Source organism: Zosterops lateralis, assembly GCF_965231275.1.
Source record: "Zosterops lateralis genome assembly, chromosome: 5".
Lineage (NCBI taxonomy): Eukaryota > Metazoa > Chordata > Aves > Passeriformes > Zosteropidae > Zosterops > Zosterops lateralis.
The window spans coordinates 59,056,507-59,076,298 of record NC_139766.1 but is presented as its reverse complement, the minus strand read 5'-3'; the positions used below and the strand labels follow the sequence as shown (position 1 = coordinate 59,076,298).

Sequence of the window (19,792 nt, the reverse complement as noted above, 5' to 3'; positions counted from 1 at the left end):
ATGAGGCAGAAATTGTCTCCCAGCACTTGTGCCCCCATGTCCTGTAGGACCCTGACACTTCTGGGAAGACTCCACTGGTGCTTCTCTGTAAACAGCAATAGCTGTTTTACAGACAATATGCTGGGTTTGTTCTCAGTGATTTACTGTGCCAGCTTGGATTCACTCCTGTATGAATCCTTTGTGCTCAGAACTGCTGCTCTCTGCCCAATGCCAGGTGGTTGGCAGGAGAGCTTTGTTTCTCCTGTCTCACTGAGGACAAATGGGAACCAGAGAACAACCTGCAGTGGCAGATGACACTGTTGCTATCCCAAAAGACTCCCAGGATCAAATCTCTAAATGCTGAGTGGGACACCACACATCTGGAAACCACAACAATCTGAACCGTGCTGCCATGCTCACCTAACCGCTTCTTCTACAAGTGGGGCTGTACAGTGAGAGGTCTGAGGGGTTTTATTTTTGCTTTTCTGGACAGAAGTAGCTGGGTTTTGCAGCAACCAAAAATCTCACTCCAACAAAACAAAAGCTTCTCTACCTTAGGACAAACTTGACAGTGACCTCGTTAAGCTCCTATGGAAATCGCGTTGGCTCTCATTTTCCTCTCAGGTGTTTGTTTTCGAGTACTCTGGTCTCTGCCAGACGGCACGAGGCGGAATGGATGACCTGCTTCAAAGGCTTTTGTAATCAGAGCCATCTGATCTGCCAAAGCGCGTCAAAGGTCAGAGACTGGCAGTAGCACAGCGTGGGGCAAATTACCCCTTTAAACTCCTGATGGGACACGGGTCAGGTCAGGAGGCGGCAGGGCTTTGCTCACGGCAACAGCTGCCGGAGCAGCGCACACGCCTTTAAATCATTGAGAGAGCTGTTCCACAGGGGCACCAGGGCTGTTTCCAGAGGCTCTGGGGCCGCAGCTGCGGGCACGGCCCGGTGTCCCGGCCCGGGCTCCACCTGCCGGGCCAGGCCTGAGGGTGTTGTGGCCGGGCGGGTCGGGCTCCTCTCCTGGCCCAAAGCTGCCCGGCGAGGGCTGGGCCGGACCTGTGCAGGGCCAGCACCTGCACTCGATGGTCCTTGTGGGTCCCCCCAACCCAGTAAATCCCGTGATTCTGTGAAATCAGGGAGGGGTTCTTCACAGAAAGGGTGATTAGACATGGGCTGCCCAGGGAGGCGACGGAGTCACCTCTCGCTGGATGTGTTTAAAGGACGGGATGTGGTCGGGCTCTGTGATCTCTGCGGTCTTTCCCGACCCAGGCGATTCCGCGAGGCCGCGGGCTGTGCGGTCACCCCGGCCCCTGCCGGCTCCCCGCGCTGGCCCGGCGCCAGGCCCGTGTCAGGGGCCGGCCAAGCCCGGAGGGCGGGGCGGGGGCGGCGGGGGGGCTCGGCCGGCGCGGCCGCCGCGGCCGGGGCTGATTGGCCGGGCGGGCCCGGCGGGCGGAGCCGATTGGCCGAGGGGGCTCGGAGGGCGGGGCCGGGCGGCGGCGGCGGGGCCGCGCTGCAGCCTCGGCCGGGGAAGCGCCGCTCTCGCACCGCCGGGCCCGGGCGCGGGAGGAGGTAAGGGCCGCCTGCCCGGGCACGGGCATGGGCCGGGGCTGGGGCATGGCCATGGGATGGGGCCGGGGGAGGGCGGGGGGCCTCGCTCACAAGCCTCTCCTTCTGCTGCCCCTTCCGCTCTCCCTTCTCCTTCAGCCTCTGGGCGGGAAGGGCCGCGGCGGGGCTGGCAATGTCAGGGAGCGGGCCCGGCGTTCCTCAGGGGCTGCCCCCCCCCCCCCCCCCGCGGCGCCGCAGCTGTGATGTGCACGGAATAAATGCCGCCTGTGATAATTCGTGATGAGCAAACTGCAGCAGAGAGAGACGTCTTTAAATTGCCGCCGTCCGTGTGCAGTTTGCTGTCCAGACAGGAAGGCGAGACTAGATTGTAACGAATTAAAAAAAAAAAAAAAAAAAAAAAAAAAAAAAAAATATATATATATATATATATATATATATATATAAAATAAATAAATAAATAAATAAAGCCAACGCACCTGCTTTAAGGCGAGCTTAACACCCAGAACCGCACGGTCCTGCCCACAGATGTGGGGTTGGGAATGGGAAGGCACGCGAGGCAAGTGCACTTGGAGCTTTACATTCCTTTTTGCACACGTCGGATCCCCCGGGGCAGCAGGCATGCCTTCGCTTTCTTCCGGCTTTCCTTCTCTTCCCCTTCTCTTCTGGCAGCCTGGAAAATTTCCATCTGCCGAGCAGCAGCCAGCCTGTAAAACTACAGCTTTAATCATCTCATCCCACTGCAAGTGCTGTGTTTCCCTGCCTGGCTGTCGGAGCTGTTTCTCCGCAGGAAAATGTGTACAGGTGATCATTGTCAGATGGAGCACATCAAAGCAAATTTCCGTCTAGAAGTGTCCATCTTAGACTTTGTCTCTAACACCAGTGCCCCTCTTTTCATTATCTCAGTCCTGTTCTGCCCAGATGGGTCTGCCCAGTGTTTGCAGACATATCAGCTGGGAAAGCACGGACTGTTTTGTGTCCAGAGCTGTTTGCATAACAAACTGAAGAGCAGGTTCCCACTCCTGACTTGCAGAGACACTTGGAAGGCAAAACCATCGTCACTATTTTTACTTTCCTGGTGAGAGTTGAATTTGATAGGGAACAAATTTTTAAAATTACCTTCTGAGTTTGGACTGATTCGTGCTGTGGATACTGGGTAGTCTAAATATAGCCAGCATTTCATGTTCTCCTCTCAAGCTGACAGAAGTGAAAGCGAGCGTGGGTTTTGCTAATTGGCAGGCTTTGGTTGTGCTGTGCTTCACAGAAGGAACTTAACATGCTGTTGTTACCAGCCAAGGATAGCAGGAAAGAAAAAGCAGCTCGAGGAAGTAAACCAGGTTTTAAATACCTGTAAATAAAAGGGTGTGATATTGCCATCAGCCCGCAATGTAAAATGGAAAATCCTAAGATTTCAAGTAGCTCTGTATTCAGCTGATGCAACAACAGTGATTTCCAGAACGTGCAGCCTTTTATCAAGTCAAGAGGTAACCTCTAAGTGTTAAGCAAAGAAACCTTTCCTCTTTTCATACAACCTAAGTTTTGCTTGAAAGGTAAATCCACAGCATCTGAAGCAAATGCTTTGAGCTGGGAACAACATGTTTGTTGAAGGCCTCCCAAAAGCTCTGTCACTGCCATTTTCTACTAAAGCAACCCCTTACTAAGTTACCTTTGGTTGCATGTTTTTTGCAAGTGCTTAGATTTTTTTTATCTAGCAATTTAAAACAATAGTTTAAACAAATATTTCAGATCTGGAGATGCAGTTGTGATTGGCTTGGGCAAAGGACAACAGCAAGGCACTGCAGCCCAGAATTAAAGTGTCTCTGGGGTACAAATGTTGCTCTTTGCTGCTCAATTATGTCAGAATACCCTGCTGCCTTTTTTTTTTTTTTTTTTTTTTTTTTTTTTTTTTTTTTCATTCACCATAAGCCTGGGTATTTCTAGATTTTTTTAATGTCATATAATATTTTTCACTCATAATTTTGCCCTTAGCAAACTTTGAGCAATTAAGTTACAAATCCCTCACTGGACTTGTATCTTTGGTGTGGTTAGTTACAGTGATCTGTGTGGTCCAGTTAAATTACTCTGATGCAACAATATGTAAATATTTCAAACTGCATCCCAGACCTTTACAAAAGTCAAATAATCAAATCTTTCTACACTTTTCAGCATGCTAGGTGAGTCATCATTAGCGATTTTTTGTCTGTGCTGTGCCAAGTGGTGTGTTTGAATTTATCTGGACTGGAAAAGAGAGCTTTGAAGCCAGCAGAAGACCTTGCCTGCCTGTGTTAGCCCATTTCAAGGTTAGGTGGCTGAGAAATTCAAGCCAAACAAAACAGCAAATAGCTGCATGGGGTTTTTTTTGAGGGGGAGGTTTGTGTGTACAGTTGAGGATGTCCATGGGTACACTCTTAGTTGTCATTCTTGGCATTAAATAAAAAAAAAAAAATCACAATTAGCTTACAGCTCTGTGTTAAAAAGTATCGTTCAAGATCTCCATAAATGTGACAGAAGTGAATATCATGTGCAGATAAAAAAAAAATTAAATCTAAGCAAATGTATTTCTCCTTTCCCCCTGGGAGTCACAGTGCAGATATCTCAGCTGGTGTTTGCAGAGTGCGTGACAAACTCGTTTTCACAACCTTACCTGGTACTTTCACATAGTCATATTTTGGCACTATCATCACTCCCCTTTGCTCCGTCTCAAGGCCTTTGAAATGTCGGGATGTCACTGTGCAGGGGAGCAGCAGCAGCAGTGCCTCCCTGGCTCTGTGCGCAGGGCTGGATGTGAGCTGCTGCTGCTGCTGCTGCTGGCTGGGGATAGTTTGGCGGTGAGTCACGCCGATCCCACTGCAGTCCCTTCCAGGGAGTGCTGTGCTCCGCATGATTAGCGGGCTCTCAGGGTGACATTGCTTCCTGAATGATGCAACCGAAAATTCCCTTTCCTGTGCTCCTTGCTTCCTGACCGTTTTCCCCTTTGTTCTCCAAGACGTTCCAGCAGCTGCGCATCTTTTGCCCTTGGTCTTCTTTCCCCTACGAATCTCTGCGAAGACAAGTGATGTCCACAGCTACTCTAATCACCTTGGTACGGAATGGAGGGTTCCAAGCGAGGAGGAGAGCCGCGCTGACGTCCCGCTTCCTGCAGGACGAGAAGCGCCCCGCGGCCGCCTGCTCCATCTCCACCTGCGAGCGCCGCTCCTCCCGCTTCGGCGCCGACGGCAGCGGGCGGCCCACCACATGGGACACCTTCGGCATCTGGGACAACCGCATCGATGAGCCCATTCTGCTCCCGCCCAGCATCAAGTACGGGAAGCCCATCCCCAAGGTGAGCCTGAGCAGGGTGGGCTGCGCCAGCCACATCGGGAAGAGGAAGGAGAACGAGGACCGGTTCGATTACGCGCAGCTGACGGAGGATGTCCTGTACTTCGCCGTGTACGACGGGCACGGCGGGGCGGCAGCTGCGGACTTCTGTGATAAGTACATGGAAAAATATATTAAGTAAGTGCTTAGCCAGGGAATGCGCGTCAAATAAATTCCAGCTGAGATTCCTTCTCTAGGAAACCTGTAATCCTCCCAGGCCGTGTAGCCTCCTGTCCTTTTGGGACAGCAGGAGCACTGGGTGGAACAGAGTGCTGTGAATTCCTTACTCTGTGTGGTGCCTGCCCTGTCGGGCAAGCCCAAAAACACAGGAGAGGAAAGCACCATGGTGCCCCCTGTCCAGGAAAGGTCTTGGAGCACAGGGAGAGAGTGTGGACTGGCTGTTTTCACACAGTGATTGCTGACCTATGGTTTGCTTACACTCTTCTGTATCTATCACATCCCTGGGCGCTGGATAAGGAACTTAAATATTTGCAAAATTACAGGATTGTGCTTTCAGTGCACACAGTAAAATCACATTGCCTTTCCACTCTAGTCCACCATCATTCAGTGGGTGCATGGAGGAGATAAGACTGCAAAACAGATTGATTAGGATGTATATTTCTTGGAAAGAAGTTTAATTTCTTTGCTTGCTTGCTTGCTTCCAGGGAATTTCTTGCTGAGGAGGAGAACTTGGAAAATGTTTTGAGCAAAGCTTTTCTAGAAATAGATAAAGCATATGAAAGGCATGCTAATCTCTCTGCTGATGGTAGGTAAAAAAATATTCTACTCATATAAGTGTGAAGAATAAAGGTTATCTTATTTGCTCAGTAGTTTTACAGTAAAATGTCCAGAAGAGCTCTTGAAAACAATTTCACTTAACATGGGATTTTGCTCTGGCCACTTTCTGCAAATAAAACAATTATGGTTTAACTCCTAAAAATGAAATAACTACTGTAAGTCTCATTCAAATTTACTGGAGGAGTTATAATGTTACCATAATCATCGATGAATTTCTCTTAATGTGATTCTGAAAAGAATTATGTTTGTCAAGGTAGCAAAGACTGATTTAGATTTGCAAGGACCATAATTTTACTGGTAAGAAATGTGGAGAGGGGTGTTTTTGATTTGCCTTTTTTTTAGGGGTGGGGGGATTGGTGTTTTTATATGTTTGTTTGTTTTAAAGCTGTTACTCCTGTGGATTAAAAGCAAGAGTGTCAAAGTTCCCCTTCCTAACTTGGCTGCTGCACCTGAGGAGGAACATAAGCCAAAGTTAATGCAATCAATATTGCTTCTGCACAAACAGAATCACAGGAGTAGCTGAGTGGGAAAGGGAAAAAAGCAGTGAAGAGGAAAACAAGTTTGGCTGTGGTAAGGCTGTGGTAAAGCTGGCACCAGCCTTTTTAGACTCCCATTTAATCCTGGCTGTTAATGAAGTTCTTGTATATGTGTCTAGAGACTAAGTACATCTGAACCAGTTGCAGCAAGTGGAGCTTATAGAGAGTGACTTAGGAAAGGAGATAGAAGTGCCTGTCCCAGTTCTGTCACAGGAGCTTTCTCAGCCCATGGGATACAATTTTGAGAGTCAGTTTAGCCAGTCTTAAAAAGAGAACACCAAACAAACCCAATTATAAAAAACAAACAAACCCAAACAAAACACTGACCCACAATACTAAAGAAAACTAAACAAAAAAACTGTCCCAGTGCTGGTGCAGGCACTGGCCAATTAACTGAGGTTGTTTCAGAAGAACAGAAACTGTAAAAGTCTTCTCTCCAGGAAAGACTGGAAACCAAGAAGCTCTGTAGGGACTGAAGTGATACTGTATCCTCAAGCTGCTTTTCTGAAGCTGCGGCTGAATAATGCAGTGGCTTTCTGCACTCTAACTGCTAGATAAATCTAGGTAGGCTCAAATGCAGGACAGGTAGCCTGACTGTTCCAGCACTGCCTCTTACCTTAGCCTGCACCAGGGATTAGGAAAAAAGTCTTAAGCCCTGAGATGCAGCCCTCAAAAAAAAAGGAGAATCGTTTATAAAGGTCGTTTTCCCTTTGTATTTCATGTGGTCAAAAAGATCAGAATTACTTTTGACCTGTGGGCTGGGTTTTAGCTGAGCTCATGAGAGACATCAGCAGAGCAGATGTGCTTTTTATCTCAGAGCCTCTTTGCAAATATATTTTCTTACCAACCCAAATCCAAGACAGCATTTGAGTACTAGTTTGTGTGCTTCCCTGGATCAGACCATTTCATTTTCAGATTTAATTATCGCCTTCCCTGCCCCTTTTGGGAGTAAGACAACTCTTGGTTTGGCTCATTGTAGTGACCTCTGTGTCAGAGCAGCTCCTTGAGGAGAAGGACTGAGAACTCTACTGGATGTATTATTCTGTTTTTCTGAAAACTGTTTCCAATCATAACACTTTGTAGGTGACCCAGAATTGGATAACAACAATATTTAACAGACAAACTGTGCAGCAAGCAGAGCATTTTAGAACTGCTCATAGGATTTTTTTCCTACCATTTAACTAACTGTTGCTGCTTAATGCCAGAAAAGGTATGCAATGGTTACCAGGATACTGCACAAGCCTCCTTCATTAAAAAAGCAAGATAGAGGGTAAAAGAGTTGCCAGACATCCACAGGGGCCATGCTCTGGCAGGCACTCAGTGTTTCTCAGGTAGGCTGAGGACCTGCAAGCTCTTGCAGGAGCCTGGGGGATCTAGGAGAGCCCATTGTTCTTGGCTGAAAACCAAGCTCTAAGGCAAAGAATGGAGTAACAGGGTGCAAAGTCAAGTCTGGATTTCTGAACAGATTAAACTTCTTGCATATCTGTTGTTAAAATAACTCAATACTGTGTTGACTGCTTTGTGTGGATATTTTTGTTGTTGTTAATGTTTAGAAAGTTACATAAAATTTCAGTATGCATTTTTGGCATGTATCTTTGTTAGAAGGCTACTTCCAAACTGATTCAGTTTGCCAGCAAAATTTCTGATTAAGTGTGGCTATTCTGGATGTGACAGTCAAGACAGTTACTAGGGTATCTTGAAAATGGTGGTTGACTGTGTAACTTGGTGTATCTGGTTTACACTGGATGCTCCCCAAGTCTGACCTCCTTTTGAAACCTGGCCATAGCTGATGAAGTGCAAAATAATAGCTTTGACTTGCTCCAGCAGATGACCCTCCCAGGGTTCACTCCCTTCACTGTGTCTGCAAAAAAAAACCCAGTGCACATTCAGGAGGTCCAGGTCTTCACTAACACACAACCTGCTTTAAAACTTGTACCTGGGTGTTTGAAGAAAACTAAACCCCGAGACAAATCCCTGTAGCCAAAATGGCACGTTGGAGGCATTGTTTATAGTGCCATTCAAGGGGTAAAACCTTACATAAGGCATGAATTTAACAGAATTAGAGACGTGCCTTGTGGGAGACCCCAGCAATGCCTTCAAGGGTGTGGCTCTCTGTAAGTCACTTAACAATGATACAATATTTGAAATGAGAGATGGAAAATACATTGCACAGTAGTTGCTGTGAGCTTTCAATAATAAAAATGGTTTATGAGTGTGCTCCAGGTACTGCTGCTGTGGCTGGCATGCAGTTCACCAGTGCTATTGGAGTGCTGTACTGGCCTGCTGGAGTCTGCTCCACTAACCCCTCTGTGAGTGACCTATACCTGTCATTTCACACAAAAGCATAAGAAACTTGCTCTAGGCAGGTCTGGGATAATCTGTGCTCTGCCTAAATCCTGTGTAATCATTAACAGCTTAGGGCTATGTCTGAGCCCTGAAGCTTGGTGTTTGGTACCTCTTCAAAAGCGCGTTTTCATTCCCTTCCATGCATTTAAATATAGCCAGTCACTTTCAAATCACTGCTAAATTTAGGGATAGAACATAAAGGAAGCTCACATCCAACAAATGAAATTATCCATGGGACAGCTTCCAGAAATGGGCAGAATTTTCTGCTATTTTTTACCAGCCATTAAAACTGAAATCTAAAGGCTGAAGAGCTTTTCTCAGAAAGGATGGAAATAAATTAAATTCTGTGCTTGAGGAAATTTGAGCATTTCCCTGGAGAAATGTGAGACAAATGTGAGACTCCTGGCCTACTGGAGTCCTACCAGGTATTGTTACTGCTTCTGTTCACTGTGAGCCAGAGAAAACAAGAGGGAGTTTGTCCATCAACCTTCACAGTGCATCCAACTCTAATCACATTGGGCACTCACTTCTGGAATAGCCATCTGATTAAAACATAGCCAAGTATTAACTTGTCTACCCATGCTTGAAAGGGTTCTTACTTATGGAATCTTATTATGCTGACAAACAGCAGAAGTTATTTAAAAGTAATTAAATTTTTAAGTAATGTTTGTTTTGTTGGTTTTTTGTTTAAGTTACCATTCAAAAAAAAATTTTTTTATTTCTTTAAATATGTTAACCTGCAACACTGAGGAAAAGGGAGAGCTGCAGAAATCGTACTTGAATATTTCATAAATTTATCAGTATTGTAAAGGCAGCCTTTTTATCCAAGGGCCCTGATTATTACCTAATCAATTTAGAAGATAGTAATTACAATATTAAAGAGATGTTTATTTTGCCTATTTCTCCATTAGTCAAAACAATTAATATACTTCTATTCAGTGCCTTTAATAGGGCCCGTTTCATTTGGCACTGGTATGAACTCCCCATATTGGTGTAATTACATGAGGGAGCGGATGTTCTTCCGAGTGGCCACTCTTGCCATATGAGACAGCTGGCCCTCCAGCATTGATAAAGTTCTTCATTTGATGTGTTGGTTGGTTACTTATCTCCATAGGGGAAACAAAATTCAGATTTTATTTGGGTTGAATTTAAACCGGTTTTGTCACACAGTTTTAGCAAGAAGGTGAGAACAGTGCAGTTCCCCAGAAATGCCAAGGCTGATTTACCAAGGCCAAAGATGCAGATCCTAGATGACCTGCACAGGCAGACCTGAGAGTGCCTGACTCCATCCCCTGTTCTGCAGCCCTTATTCTTGCATCTCCAGTGTTGCAGGTTTATTCTGTTTGAACAAAGTCCCTGGGTGAATTTCCTATTTGCCTCTGTGTACGTGTTATTTGTGGCAGACACTGTACCTGCTCAGCAGCTCTAGAACTGGAGGCCCTGGACACTTTAAGCTGGGCTTCAGTGGAAAGAGAGATCTGCTTAATTTTGTCCCAGGTGAAGGAGTCCAGCGGTTCCTAGCCTGGACTACTGGAAGGTTTCCACATCCTCTTTGTCACATTAGTTGAGATGACTTGCAGTAGAAGTTGTCCAGTGAGTGTTAAGAACCTATTGAAAGATCTTAGTTTTATAGTGATATTGATAGGAAAACAAAGTAAACTCTTTAATTGTTAAAACCAATACATGTGCTGTTGCAACGTGTTTTGTCTTAAACTAGCAGCAGTTGTAGAAAAGCCTTAGAAATGTTATCCCATCACCATTCCTGTGGTTTTGAGCTGTGCTAGAAATCACATAATGCTACAGTTGGCTTCATGCATGTTCTTGCATCCCTACCCAGAGCATGAACTGGATCCAAGGAAGAGATTGTGAGCAGCATGTACTTTTTTTCTAGGACTGCTATTTAACTAATAAACATATAAAGTTCAAGTCACTATGTCCATTACCACAATTCTGGACAATATCTTTTTCTTTAGTACCAGCCCTTGATTTTTTGCTCTTTTCTTTGGGAGTTTGCACTGAAAAGATGCAGATTCACTTGAATTCCAAATGTTTCCAGTCTTCTGTGAATTGAAGACTATGATTTAACCTTTTGTATGTTTCTCAGCATAGTTCTAAAACCACAGAATGAAATGGGAAAGTAGCAGCAGTTCTGCATTAATTTTAATGTCTAAATAAAATGTATCTTCTGTAAAATAAAAAGGTAGTTTTACGTAGGTTGCTCTATTTCACTTCTTCTAACAGTTGGCTAAAACAGGTATTTTACTGTTTCTACTAAAATTTTTCCTTACACTGGTACTTTTTAATATCTTATTCTCATAATGTGCCTCAAAGTGACCCTGCACTGGGCTAGTCCTTGCTTCAGATGAGAAACAGGATGTCGGTGCCTTATCCACCTGGATAGTCAGAGGCTGCCACATCCAGTTTCCAGTGTCCCAGCCTGCCTGGGCCTGGCACAGCCCGAGGTGGGACCATGGCTAATGGTCACCCCTGACCTGTTGGTTCAGCACTCAGCTAAACCCAGTCCTTGCTGCAGTAATAATACCTGTTTTAAATAATAACACCAGCTTAGTTAACACTGGGTTGTGAGGGTTTGTGTTTGGGTTTTTTTGGATTCATGGACTCACTGCTTTCGCTGCACAACAAGGCTCAATGCATCTTCCAGGGCTTGGTGACTTCAGTGTGCTCCCAGCTCCATTTGACCTCACAGGGCTGGGGAAGGAGGCTATCAAGACCCCAAAGCCCTTGCATTTCTGTGGCTATCTGTTGGCAGCTGGTCAGATTTGGGGCTGCCTGGCATTTCTTGAGATCAGACACAAAGTCCTGTCTCAAATCTGTCCCATGGGGTCAAAGCTGCAGAACCAGAGGTAGAAGCACATGTAGTTGTAGCTGGTCTCTGCAGAAACTGGTGGAAAGACAGTGACATGTTAACTGTTAGTGACATGAAAACAAGAATATAACTGGAGAGTCACTTTCCTAAGCAAGCTAAAAACTCAGCTCAAATTGGCTTGCTTTGAAAAACTGGAACAACTGGAAAAGCCCATAATGCAGGTGACCTACAGGGGGCCTTTCAAGGAGATTTGCATTGGTTGTAGATGCAAATGTGTTCCAGGCAGTAACTGGTCCCATCCAGACATTTTGGTGTAATAGATCAAATCAGCAGGAGCTTTCCAGGCATCTCTTGCTGGGTTACCTCTGCAGAATTTGCAGGAAGAGAAGATAATAACTGTAAAGTGGGACTTGCCCTTTCAAAAAGCAAAGAAAACGAGGAAAGCTGGGCAGTATTTCTGTCATTTTCTTCCCTGCAGATGATACTACAAATCTTTTTCCTGAAATAGGCACTTGCAGTTCTCTTTTTCAAGAGTTTCTTTTTTTTTTTTCTCTCCAGACTATTGTAGTAATTGAAATGAGAAGCCTTTAAATCTGCTTGCATGAGTGACTCCAGGCAGGTCCCTGTGTGCAGTGGGCCAGCTCAGCTCACTCCCTTCCTTTCCCTGCAGAGAAGGAGGGCAGCACCAGGGCTCTGTTTTGCCCTCTGGGCACTCACAGTGACCCGTGTGAGGGGTGCCAGCAGTGCCCTGGGCAGGCTGCCCAGACAGCCCCTGCCACCTGCACCAGTTTGCAGGCACAAGGCAAGGCTGAATCCCAGTATCCAGCTTCACTATAATTATATATTGCTATGTAATTGCCTGCTTCATCACCTAACAGAAAAAAAGAGCCATCACCTTTATGGTGACCTACTTGTGCAGTCACTGTGCCCAGGAGTAAGGACAATAATGCTGTAACTTGAGGTGAGCTCATGAGGCTGAAAAACTGCTACAAATTGAAAGGAAGCCACTGTACCTTGTAGTGCTTTTATCCCCCTTGCCCGGTTTGCATGGAGCCATGTTGTTGCACAGAAACACTTAATCACTTAATCCTTCCCACCTCTCCTCTCTTCCATGTCCTACATGCCTACATGCATGCATGTTTGCCTTTTTTTTTTTTTTTTTAATATGTGTAAATTTAGTTTAAACTTAAAAGCAGTTACTTGCTGATTAGGTAGAGCACAAGTTGTTTTCATTTTACCAATTGAAATTGTTTGTTGCTGTTTTAAATGGCTCCACGCTTTAAGGCAGTGCTAAAACCTCTCTCTTTGATGACATTTGTAGCAACTCTGCTGAGCTCTGGGACCACTGCAACAGTGGCTCTGCTCCGGGATGGAATTGAGCTGGTTGTGGCGAGTGTGGGAGACAGTCGAGCTCTGCTGTGCCGGAAGGGAAAGGCTATGAAACTCACCATTGACCATACTCCAGAGAGAAAGGAGGAGAAGGAAAGGTACCTGCTGGCTGAGGATGTGGCTTCCCAGAGCATGGCCTCAGATGGGATGGGCTTGTGCTCTGCTGCTGGGAGAAAGCAGAGTTGAATATAGAGCCCAGAGACTACTCTGAGCTGGCAATAAGCTCCAGTTAATGCACTGGGACCTGTTTAGAGGACTAGGGATGTGGAAAGGCTTCCATGAGCATAAACTCTCTCAGCAGTAAGGTGTGCATTGCTGAGATTCAGAACAGAGCTATGACCACATGGTTCAGACTTGTCCAAAAGTGCCAAGTTAGAACCTGAGGAAATGCACTGTGACTCCCAGGTCACATCCCCTTCATAAAGCCCTTCAAACAGCCAAAGCCAACCCTCAGCTTCCCAGCTTAGGCTCTCCATACATCATTCCTCATTCTAGCTAGTGACAGAAATAGAGGATAGAGGTGGGGGTAATGGTGTGAAGCAGTAACTCATTCACTTTTCCTTTTGTGCCTCTGGACAGGATTAAGAAGTGTGGTGGCTTCGTTTCCTGGAACAGTGTGGGACAACCTCATGTGAATGGTAGACTTGCAATGACACGGAGCATAGGAGATTTGGATCTTAAAAACAGTGGTGTGATAGCTCAACCAGAAACAAAAAGGGTTCAGGTAAAAGAAGATCTGCTTTACAGGGACAACAACACTTGGACTAAGGGGCTTCATAGGTATTTGATGCTGTGGTGGTACCCACATGACACAAGCCCAGGTGAAGCCTGAGGGCCAGGCGGGTTTTTTTACTGAAATAACCAGAGAACAGCACTCATTAAATTGTTTCAGGTTAACACTAACAGGACAGAAAAGAATCTGGTACTAAATTCAACCAGATAAACTTCTAAATCTCACTTCTCACAGTTAAATACATGATAAGGGAAGAAAGATAACAAATTATATACATTACAGGTGTTAGTCTGTTTGGGTGCTGCGATCAAATGGGTAATTTTGAGGTTAATGCTGATATAAAGCCATCACTGAGAAGTGGGTAGGATATGGATGAGCTGCCATCAAAAAAGTAGGATATGCAGAGAGTTGAGAGGAAGAGGAGGAAAGGACAGCTGCATGTATCTTACCATAGCTCTGTAGTGGTCTAGAAAACAAATTAAATACCCAGAAGGCATTCAGCCTCCACTTTGACAGGAAGCTCTCCTGTCAATTTGCATTCTGTTTCTTACTTTCCCCTAGTACACCTCCCAGGGCCCCAGTAACTTATATTGTTTTGGTCCCAATAAAGTGCCACCCACTAGGGGTTTAGGGAGATGACTGCAGTGCTATCACACCTTCCTTGAAATCTCAGCCTCAGGGAAAATTTTGCAGGAGAGCACGCAGCATCTCCAGGAAATAAAAAGTGCTTTGCAAGAGTGTAAAAACATGGGGGCAGTTCCTTTGCCTTGCAGCACTCACCCAGGGTGGTGCCTCTGTTGCAGCTGCACCATGGGGATGACAGCTTCCTGGTGCTGACCACTGATGGCATCAACTTCATCGTGAACAGCCAGGAGATCTGCGACTTCATCAGCCAGTGCCACGACCCCGCCGAGGCCGCCCACGTGGTCACTGAGCAGGTACTGCCCGCTGCTCTGCCACCAAGGGCTCCTGCCTGGGAGGGGTTGGCTTTAAAAACACATGGGTTTTTTATTTATGTGATACCACACATTCAGCTGAATTGAAGGTGCTGGCTGAGACATCCACCAGTCCTGCTAGCCAGCCTTTTCCTTACCCTGGGTCTCACCACATCCTTGCAGGCATCACATCCATTAGCTTGCTTAGCTCACAGTCCACTGAACTGCATGGGACTGTAACTGCAGCTTGTGCCTGTGCTGAAAATGTCACTGTTGTAGGCAGAAATGGGCACTTTCTGATCATGGTTCTGCACGGTGGCATATCCTATGGGAAGCTCTGGGCCATACCAGAATGGAGCATCCGGGCTGGGAAGGGTCACAGGAGTCTTGGGCCTCAGGGCTGGGAAGGGGCAAGGAAGTCTCCAGCTCAGGATGTGCTGTGCCAAGTGAAGCCAGACACGTTTCCCTTTCTAAGTGAGACACTGCTGCTGACACTTTGTTTCTTCTCTCAGGCAGAGCAGTTTGGCTCTGAAGACAACAGCACAGTTGTCATAGTGCCATTTGGAGCTTGGGGCAAGTACAAGAATGGGGAGATGACTTTCTCCTTCAGCCGCAGCTTCGCTTCCAGCGGGAGGTGGGCATGAAGACAGTGCCACAGCCATCCTTTCCTGCTGCCACCTGGACACAGCGTGCTACAGGAGAACACCTCCATCTGTTCCTAGGCTCCCTCAGTGTCTTGTCCATCTCTTCTGTTCCCAGTGTTAGAAGGTGCCACTGCTCCCTTGGTGCGTAGTGCCTGTTGTTGCTTACGGCTGACCGTGTCCTGCTGCCCATGTTACTCCAGGCAGCATCGGGGCAGCGCCCTGGGTTTGTAGCCTCAGCAGCTCCACACATCACTTTGTTCACACAGACGAGGTTCTGGGCTTTCACCTGAGGCTGGAGGGGGTGCACAGTCATTTCATGCCCACCTGTATTCCCCAGGACACTCAGTTCCATGGCAGCTGTGAGTCCCTGAGCCACGTGCTGGCTTCCTTGTCCGATAAAACACGGGAACAAACGCACAATGTTCTTAGGTAGACAGAAAGAGGGTTTGTTGTTTTCTTCTGCTGCAGCCACCCAAAACTCCCCTGTGCTCCAGGAGAAAGTGGGTGAAAAATAAAGGAGAAGTTTCAGAATGTTCAAGTTCTGATGCCAGTGGCATTTGGTGTAGCTATACAAGTTCCTGAGACAGTGCTGCTTAATGCTCTCACTGCTGTCATCTGTGATCCTCTAGCTCCAAGGAGACAGACCAGGCTGGAGCCACATGCTGTTGGACAGATGGGAACCTTTCTCCATTGGGTCCAAAGCCTGTGCAGTCCCTGTGGACCATGCAGCAGCCCCTTGCACTGTCTTCTCTTTGCTGTCAGTGTCTGGCAGAAGCACAGAGGAGGGAAAAAGACGCACAGTTTTGATATCCAGAGACTCTCATCAACTTGAATTTCTTTTTTTTTTTTTTTTTTTTTTAAATAAAGACAGTAAGATCATTTCAAAGAATTTACTCTTCAAGATCTGATGCGTAAGACAGTTTATTTCTTCATCCATACTTGAGGATTTTTCTGCCCTCTGCTGAAGGTATCTGAATTGTGATCGCTCATGTCTTTTCATGGTACACAAGGAGGTATAAAACACCCCAAACAAGCTAGAGAAAGGAGAGAGCATTATAATAATGTACAGTAATTTTTGTAAGTTTTGGGTATTGTTTCTAGTAGATGTCAGATATTCAGACACCAGAAAGAAGTTGTATTTTTAAAGGAAGTGTTTCCACTTCCCTTCTTGGAGGGAAATCTGTTATCCAGTGAGGCATGGGGGCACCAGAGCTCTGATCCAGCTCGTATCACTGCTGTGACATGGGCTGCAGGTGACATGTTGGAACAGGTGAAGATCTGTCCCAGTGTGCCTTGTTCAGACCTCTTCCTTCTTCCATTCCATGTCAGCTGTCAGCTTCTGTGGCAGTGACATATGGGCAGAGAAGAATTGGTCTTTTCTCAGCCTTGCCTCAGTATTTTTCCTTCTGTGGATGCTTTCAACAGCACAATTGTAAAAACAAAACAAAATGAAAGAGAAGTTACCTAATACTAAATCACCTTGGAAAAAAAATAATAATTCTGAGGTGCCTGGCCTAATTCTGCTTTTCCAGTGTGAAATACATATCTTCTTTACCTTCTTTACTTTTATCCCAGGGTTACCCCTTAGGCAGTCACTCCATGTGTTTTACCCTGCCTGTGGTGGAAGGCCCAGCAGCACCCAGCAGACACTGTGTTGTACTGACAGCATTCAGTACTAGGTGTTCAGAGTGCCCTGACTTTGTCCCATCACTTGGTGTGTTACCTGGTGTGTACAATGCACTTATTTGGGCTGTAACTGCAGTGGTGTGTGTAAATCTCTGTTGCACTGGATGCTGGTCCCCTGGCCTGTGTAGTGAGCACATCACTGGTTTACAGTCCTAATTCCCTCTCTCTCCTCAGATTTTCTCCAGGGTTGGGGTTCAGTGTTCACCTACAGTCAGGATGGTTGCTGTTTTAAAAACCTGAACAAGGTTTTTATTTCTCCTAATGGCATGGTTGTCTACTCATGGGAAGGATCCATCCTTTACTTCTTTGAAATTTTACCAAGGAAGGGATAAGACAAAGCTCTTTGAAATAGAGGATTATTAGATTAAGGTGTACTGGTGGTTGCTCTTGCTGCTTCTCTGCCATTGCAGAAACACTTGGATTGTGAAGGACTCCTGGGCACCATCTCACCTCAGTCCCTTCTATTGGACCCATTGTTTTCCTTGTCCAGTTTCTTCTTCACTCCTGGGGCAATTCCTGTAGCTGCTGCTGTTGTTTGAGCCCTGCCTCAAGCCCAGCCCTCTCAGAACACTGACCTGAGGCCTGGTAGGCACAGGCCAGGCCCCAGTGTGGGGCAAAAGCTGCTGGTTTCACTGGGGTGGGCAAGGCACCCTCCATCAGGTGACACAGCGCTTTGCCGGGGCTGTTGATCGTTCAAGTGTAAATTCCCAGGCTCTGGGAGGTGATCCCTGTGCCAGGAACCTGCTCAAATCCTTCCACACACCTTGCCAGCAGGGAACAGCCGCCTCAGGGTGTGTCAGTATTGCCTCACCCAAAAATCTCCTTATGCCACGATGACACCCGATTCCACCAACCCCATTAGGTGCCAACAGTGTTAATTAGTAGCATTAGTAGCTCATGTAAACACGAACAAGGACCTCTGGAGTTGGCACAATCATCCACACCAATCCAGAGTAGGGAGAAGGAGATGTATTCCCTCATCCTGTTGTGGAGACCAGAGAGCTCCTGCAGCACAGCAAGGCCATCCATGCTGGGACACAGCCCAGAGCCATTGTTTGTACCAACACATCCCCAGCTGTATAAAGGATAAGCAGTGCAAACTCCCTGACTCCCACAGGAGGTTGCCACTGCTGTAGCAATTACACACTGGATACAAGGCTGCCCTTGTCCCTCTCCCATGCTGGGAGCCAAGAAGGACTGTGCAAGGTGGACCTTGGCTGGACATCAGTTGCCCACCAAGCTGCTCTTATCGCTCCCCTCCTCAGCAGGGTGGGGGCTGGGGGGAGAAAATAAAATGAAAAAAAAACCCCAAAACCTGGTCAAGATAAAGACAATTCATAAAGAGTGTTACCAGCCCCTTTTGAGGGGCCAATACACAGCCCAGCACTGTGAGGATGCTGTGGGGAGGTGAGCTCCATCCCAGCCAGGCCAATAAACACTTTGGGCTTCCCATCTGGTCACTAGGCCTCCACAGCCCGTGGCAGCTCTGCCAGCAACCAGCTCCACTGTACCCCCCAGGGACTGGCAAGAGCCTCCTGCACAGCAGAGCTCCTTCAGCTTGAGGACAAAGAGCAAATTGTCCCAACAACAGCAGCTGCCTGTCTGAGAGGTTTATTATTCCAGGACAGTGAAGGATCTCCCACTCTGAATGAAACAAAATGGAACGTTTGCTCTGTAGCTCACTGTCTTTCCTGTGTATCTTGAGTTTCAACAAAAAACTATTTTTTTGTTTGACAGACTGAACCAAACATTAGAGGTGACCTGCTGAGCAAACTGTAAAAACATTCTTTTTTTTCCCTACCTTTTAGGGGATGGATTCTGAAATCCATTGGATTTGGCAAGAATATTTTCTTGCCTGAACATCCCCCCTGGAGCAGTGAAATCTCTCTCCGTACAGGCACAGCAGGAGGGTGGGATGTGGGTGCAGAAAGGCAAAAATGCTGTCCAGCTAAGTATTCATTTTTACTGTGAGGATATGGAAGGCATAGGGGGCCTCAGATTGCTGGAGGATTTACTAGGAGAGGTGTTGAGACTGCAGATGGATTTCCAACTTAAGTCTCTCTGCCACTTGGAAAGGTGAGAGTTTCATGCTTTACAGAGGGAACTCAGAAAAAAGTAATTAGCAGTCTGGGTTTAGGAGAGCTGGTCTCTCTGGATGATGAACATAGCACAAGAGATTGAAATGGGGATCCAGTAATTAATTTAATATAGACCTTCATTACAATCAGTCCCTTGGGCTGAAATGCTCAGGGCTGGAGAATAATCCTGGAGCAGCTGACAGTGGGGGTGAGGAGAAAAATCAGCAATATCACTGGTTTTTACATGTTTGGAAATTGAGAGGAGCTTAGACTCACCACAGGACTTCTGCCAAGTTCCATGGGATCAGGGTTCCATGAGGTACATTTTCTGTCTCAGCCTGTGGATGTGCTGTGGTCAAACACATTGGGATTTTTAGTGAAGGGAGAAGCACAAAGCAACAGCTACCAGTGAAACTGGTTTAATAATAATAATTCCTCTCAAACACCTTTAGTTGGGCACTTCTAGGTCATTGCTCATTCACCCAAGAAGGGGAATGTACAGTATAGCAGCACTCGGGGTGTTCCTGGGTTCCAAACTGCTGTTCTGGATGCAGAGATACCCATCAGGTGCCCTCCTGACCCAGGATATGGAATGCTTGGGCAGTGGTGCCTGTCATGACTTTCTTACAGACTTAAGTGCAATTGTGTACATTTGTTACATGCTTTGCCTCGGGGCTCTGTGTAATGCCTGTGGTTTGATGTTTATCTTTGGTGTAATCAGTGTTTGAATTTCATCTACTATGAAATTTTAGAGAGGTATCCATCTTGCCTTGTTATTTTTTTTTTTTTCTTTAAAATTTTTTTTCATCTTCATCAACTCAAAGCTACAGTAGAGTGCTAAGTCTGTACTGGAATGCTTACAAGACCTTTCAATAAAGAATTGGCCTCTAGAAGATGTGTTACTACAAATGGATTTTTCTTTTT

At 46.3% G+C, this 19,792-nt stretch overlaps 1 protein-coding gene across 1 annotated transcript; it reads left to right on the top strand.

Moving 5' to 3' along the window:
- Positions 1-1,482: 1,482 nt before the first annotated feature.
- PPM1K (protein phosphatase, Mg2+/Mn2+ dependent 1K) lies at positions 1,483-16,034 on the top strand. Its single transcript, XM_083862010.1, has 7 exons — positions 1,483-1,545; positions 4,526-5,034; positions 5,562-5,662; positions 12,725-12,890; positions 13,372-13,516; positions 14,329-14,463; positions 14,973-16,034. Exons 2-7 carry the CDS (start codon positions 4,595-4,597, stop codon positions 15,102-15,104), a joined length of 1,119 nt encoding a protein of 372 aa, XP_083718136.1. The 5' UTR covers positions 1,483-1,545; positions 4,526-4,594; the 3' UTR covers positions 15,105-16,034.
- Positions 16,035-19,792: the final 3,758 nt, after the last annotated feature.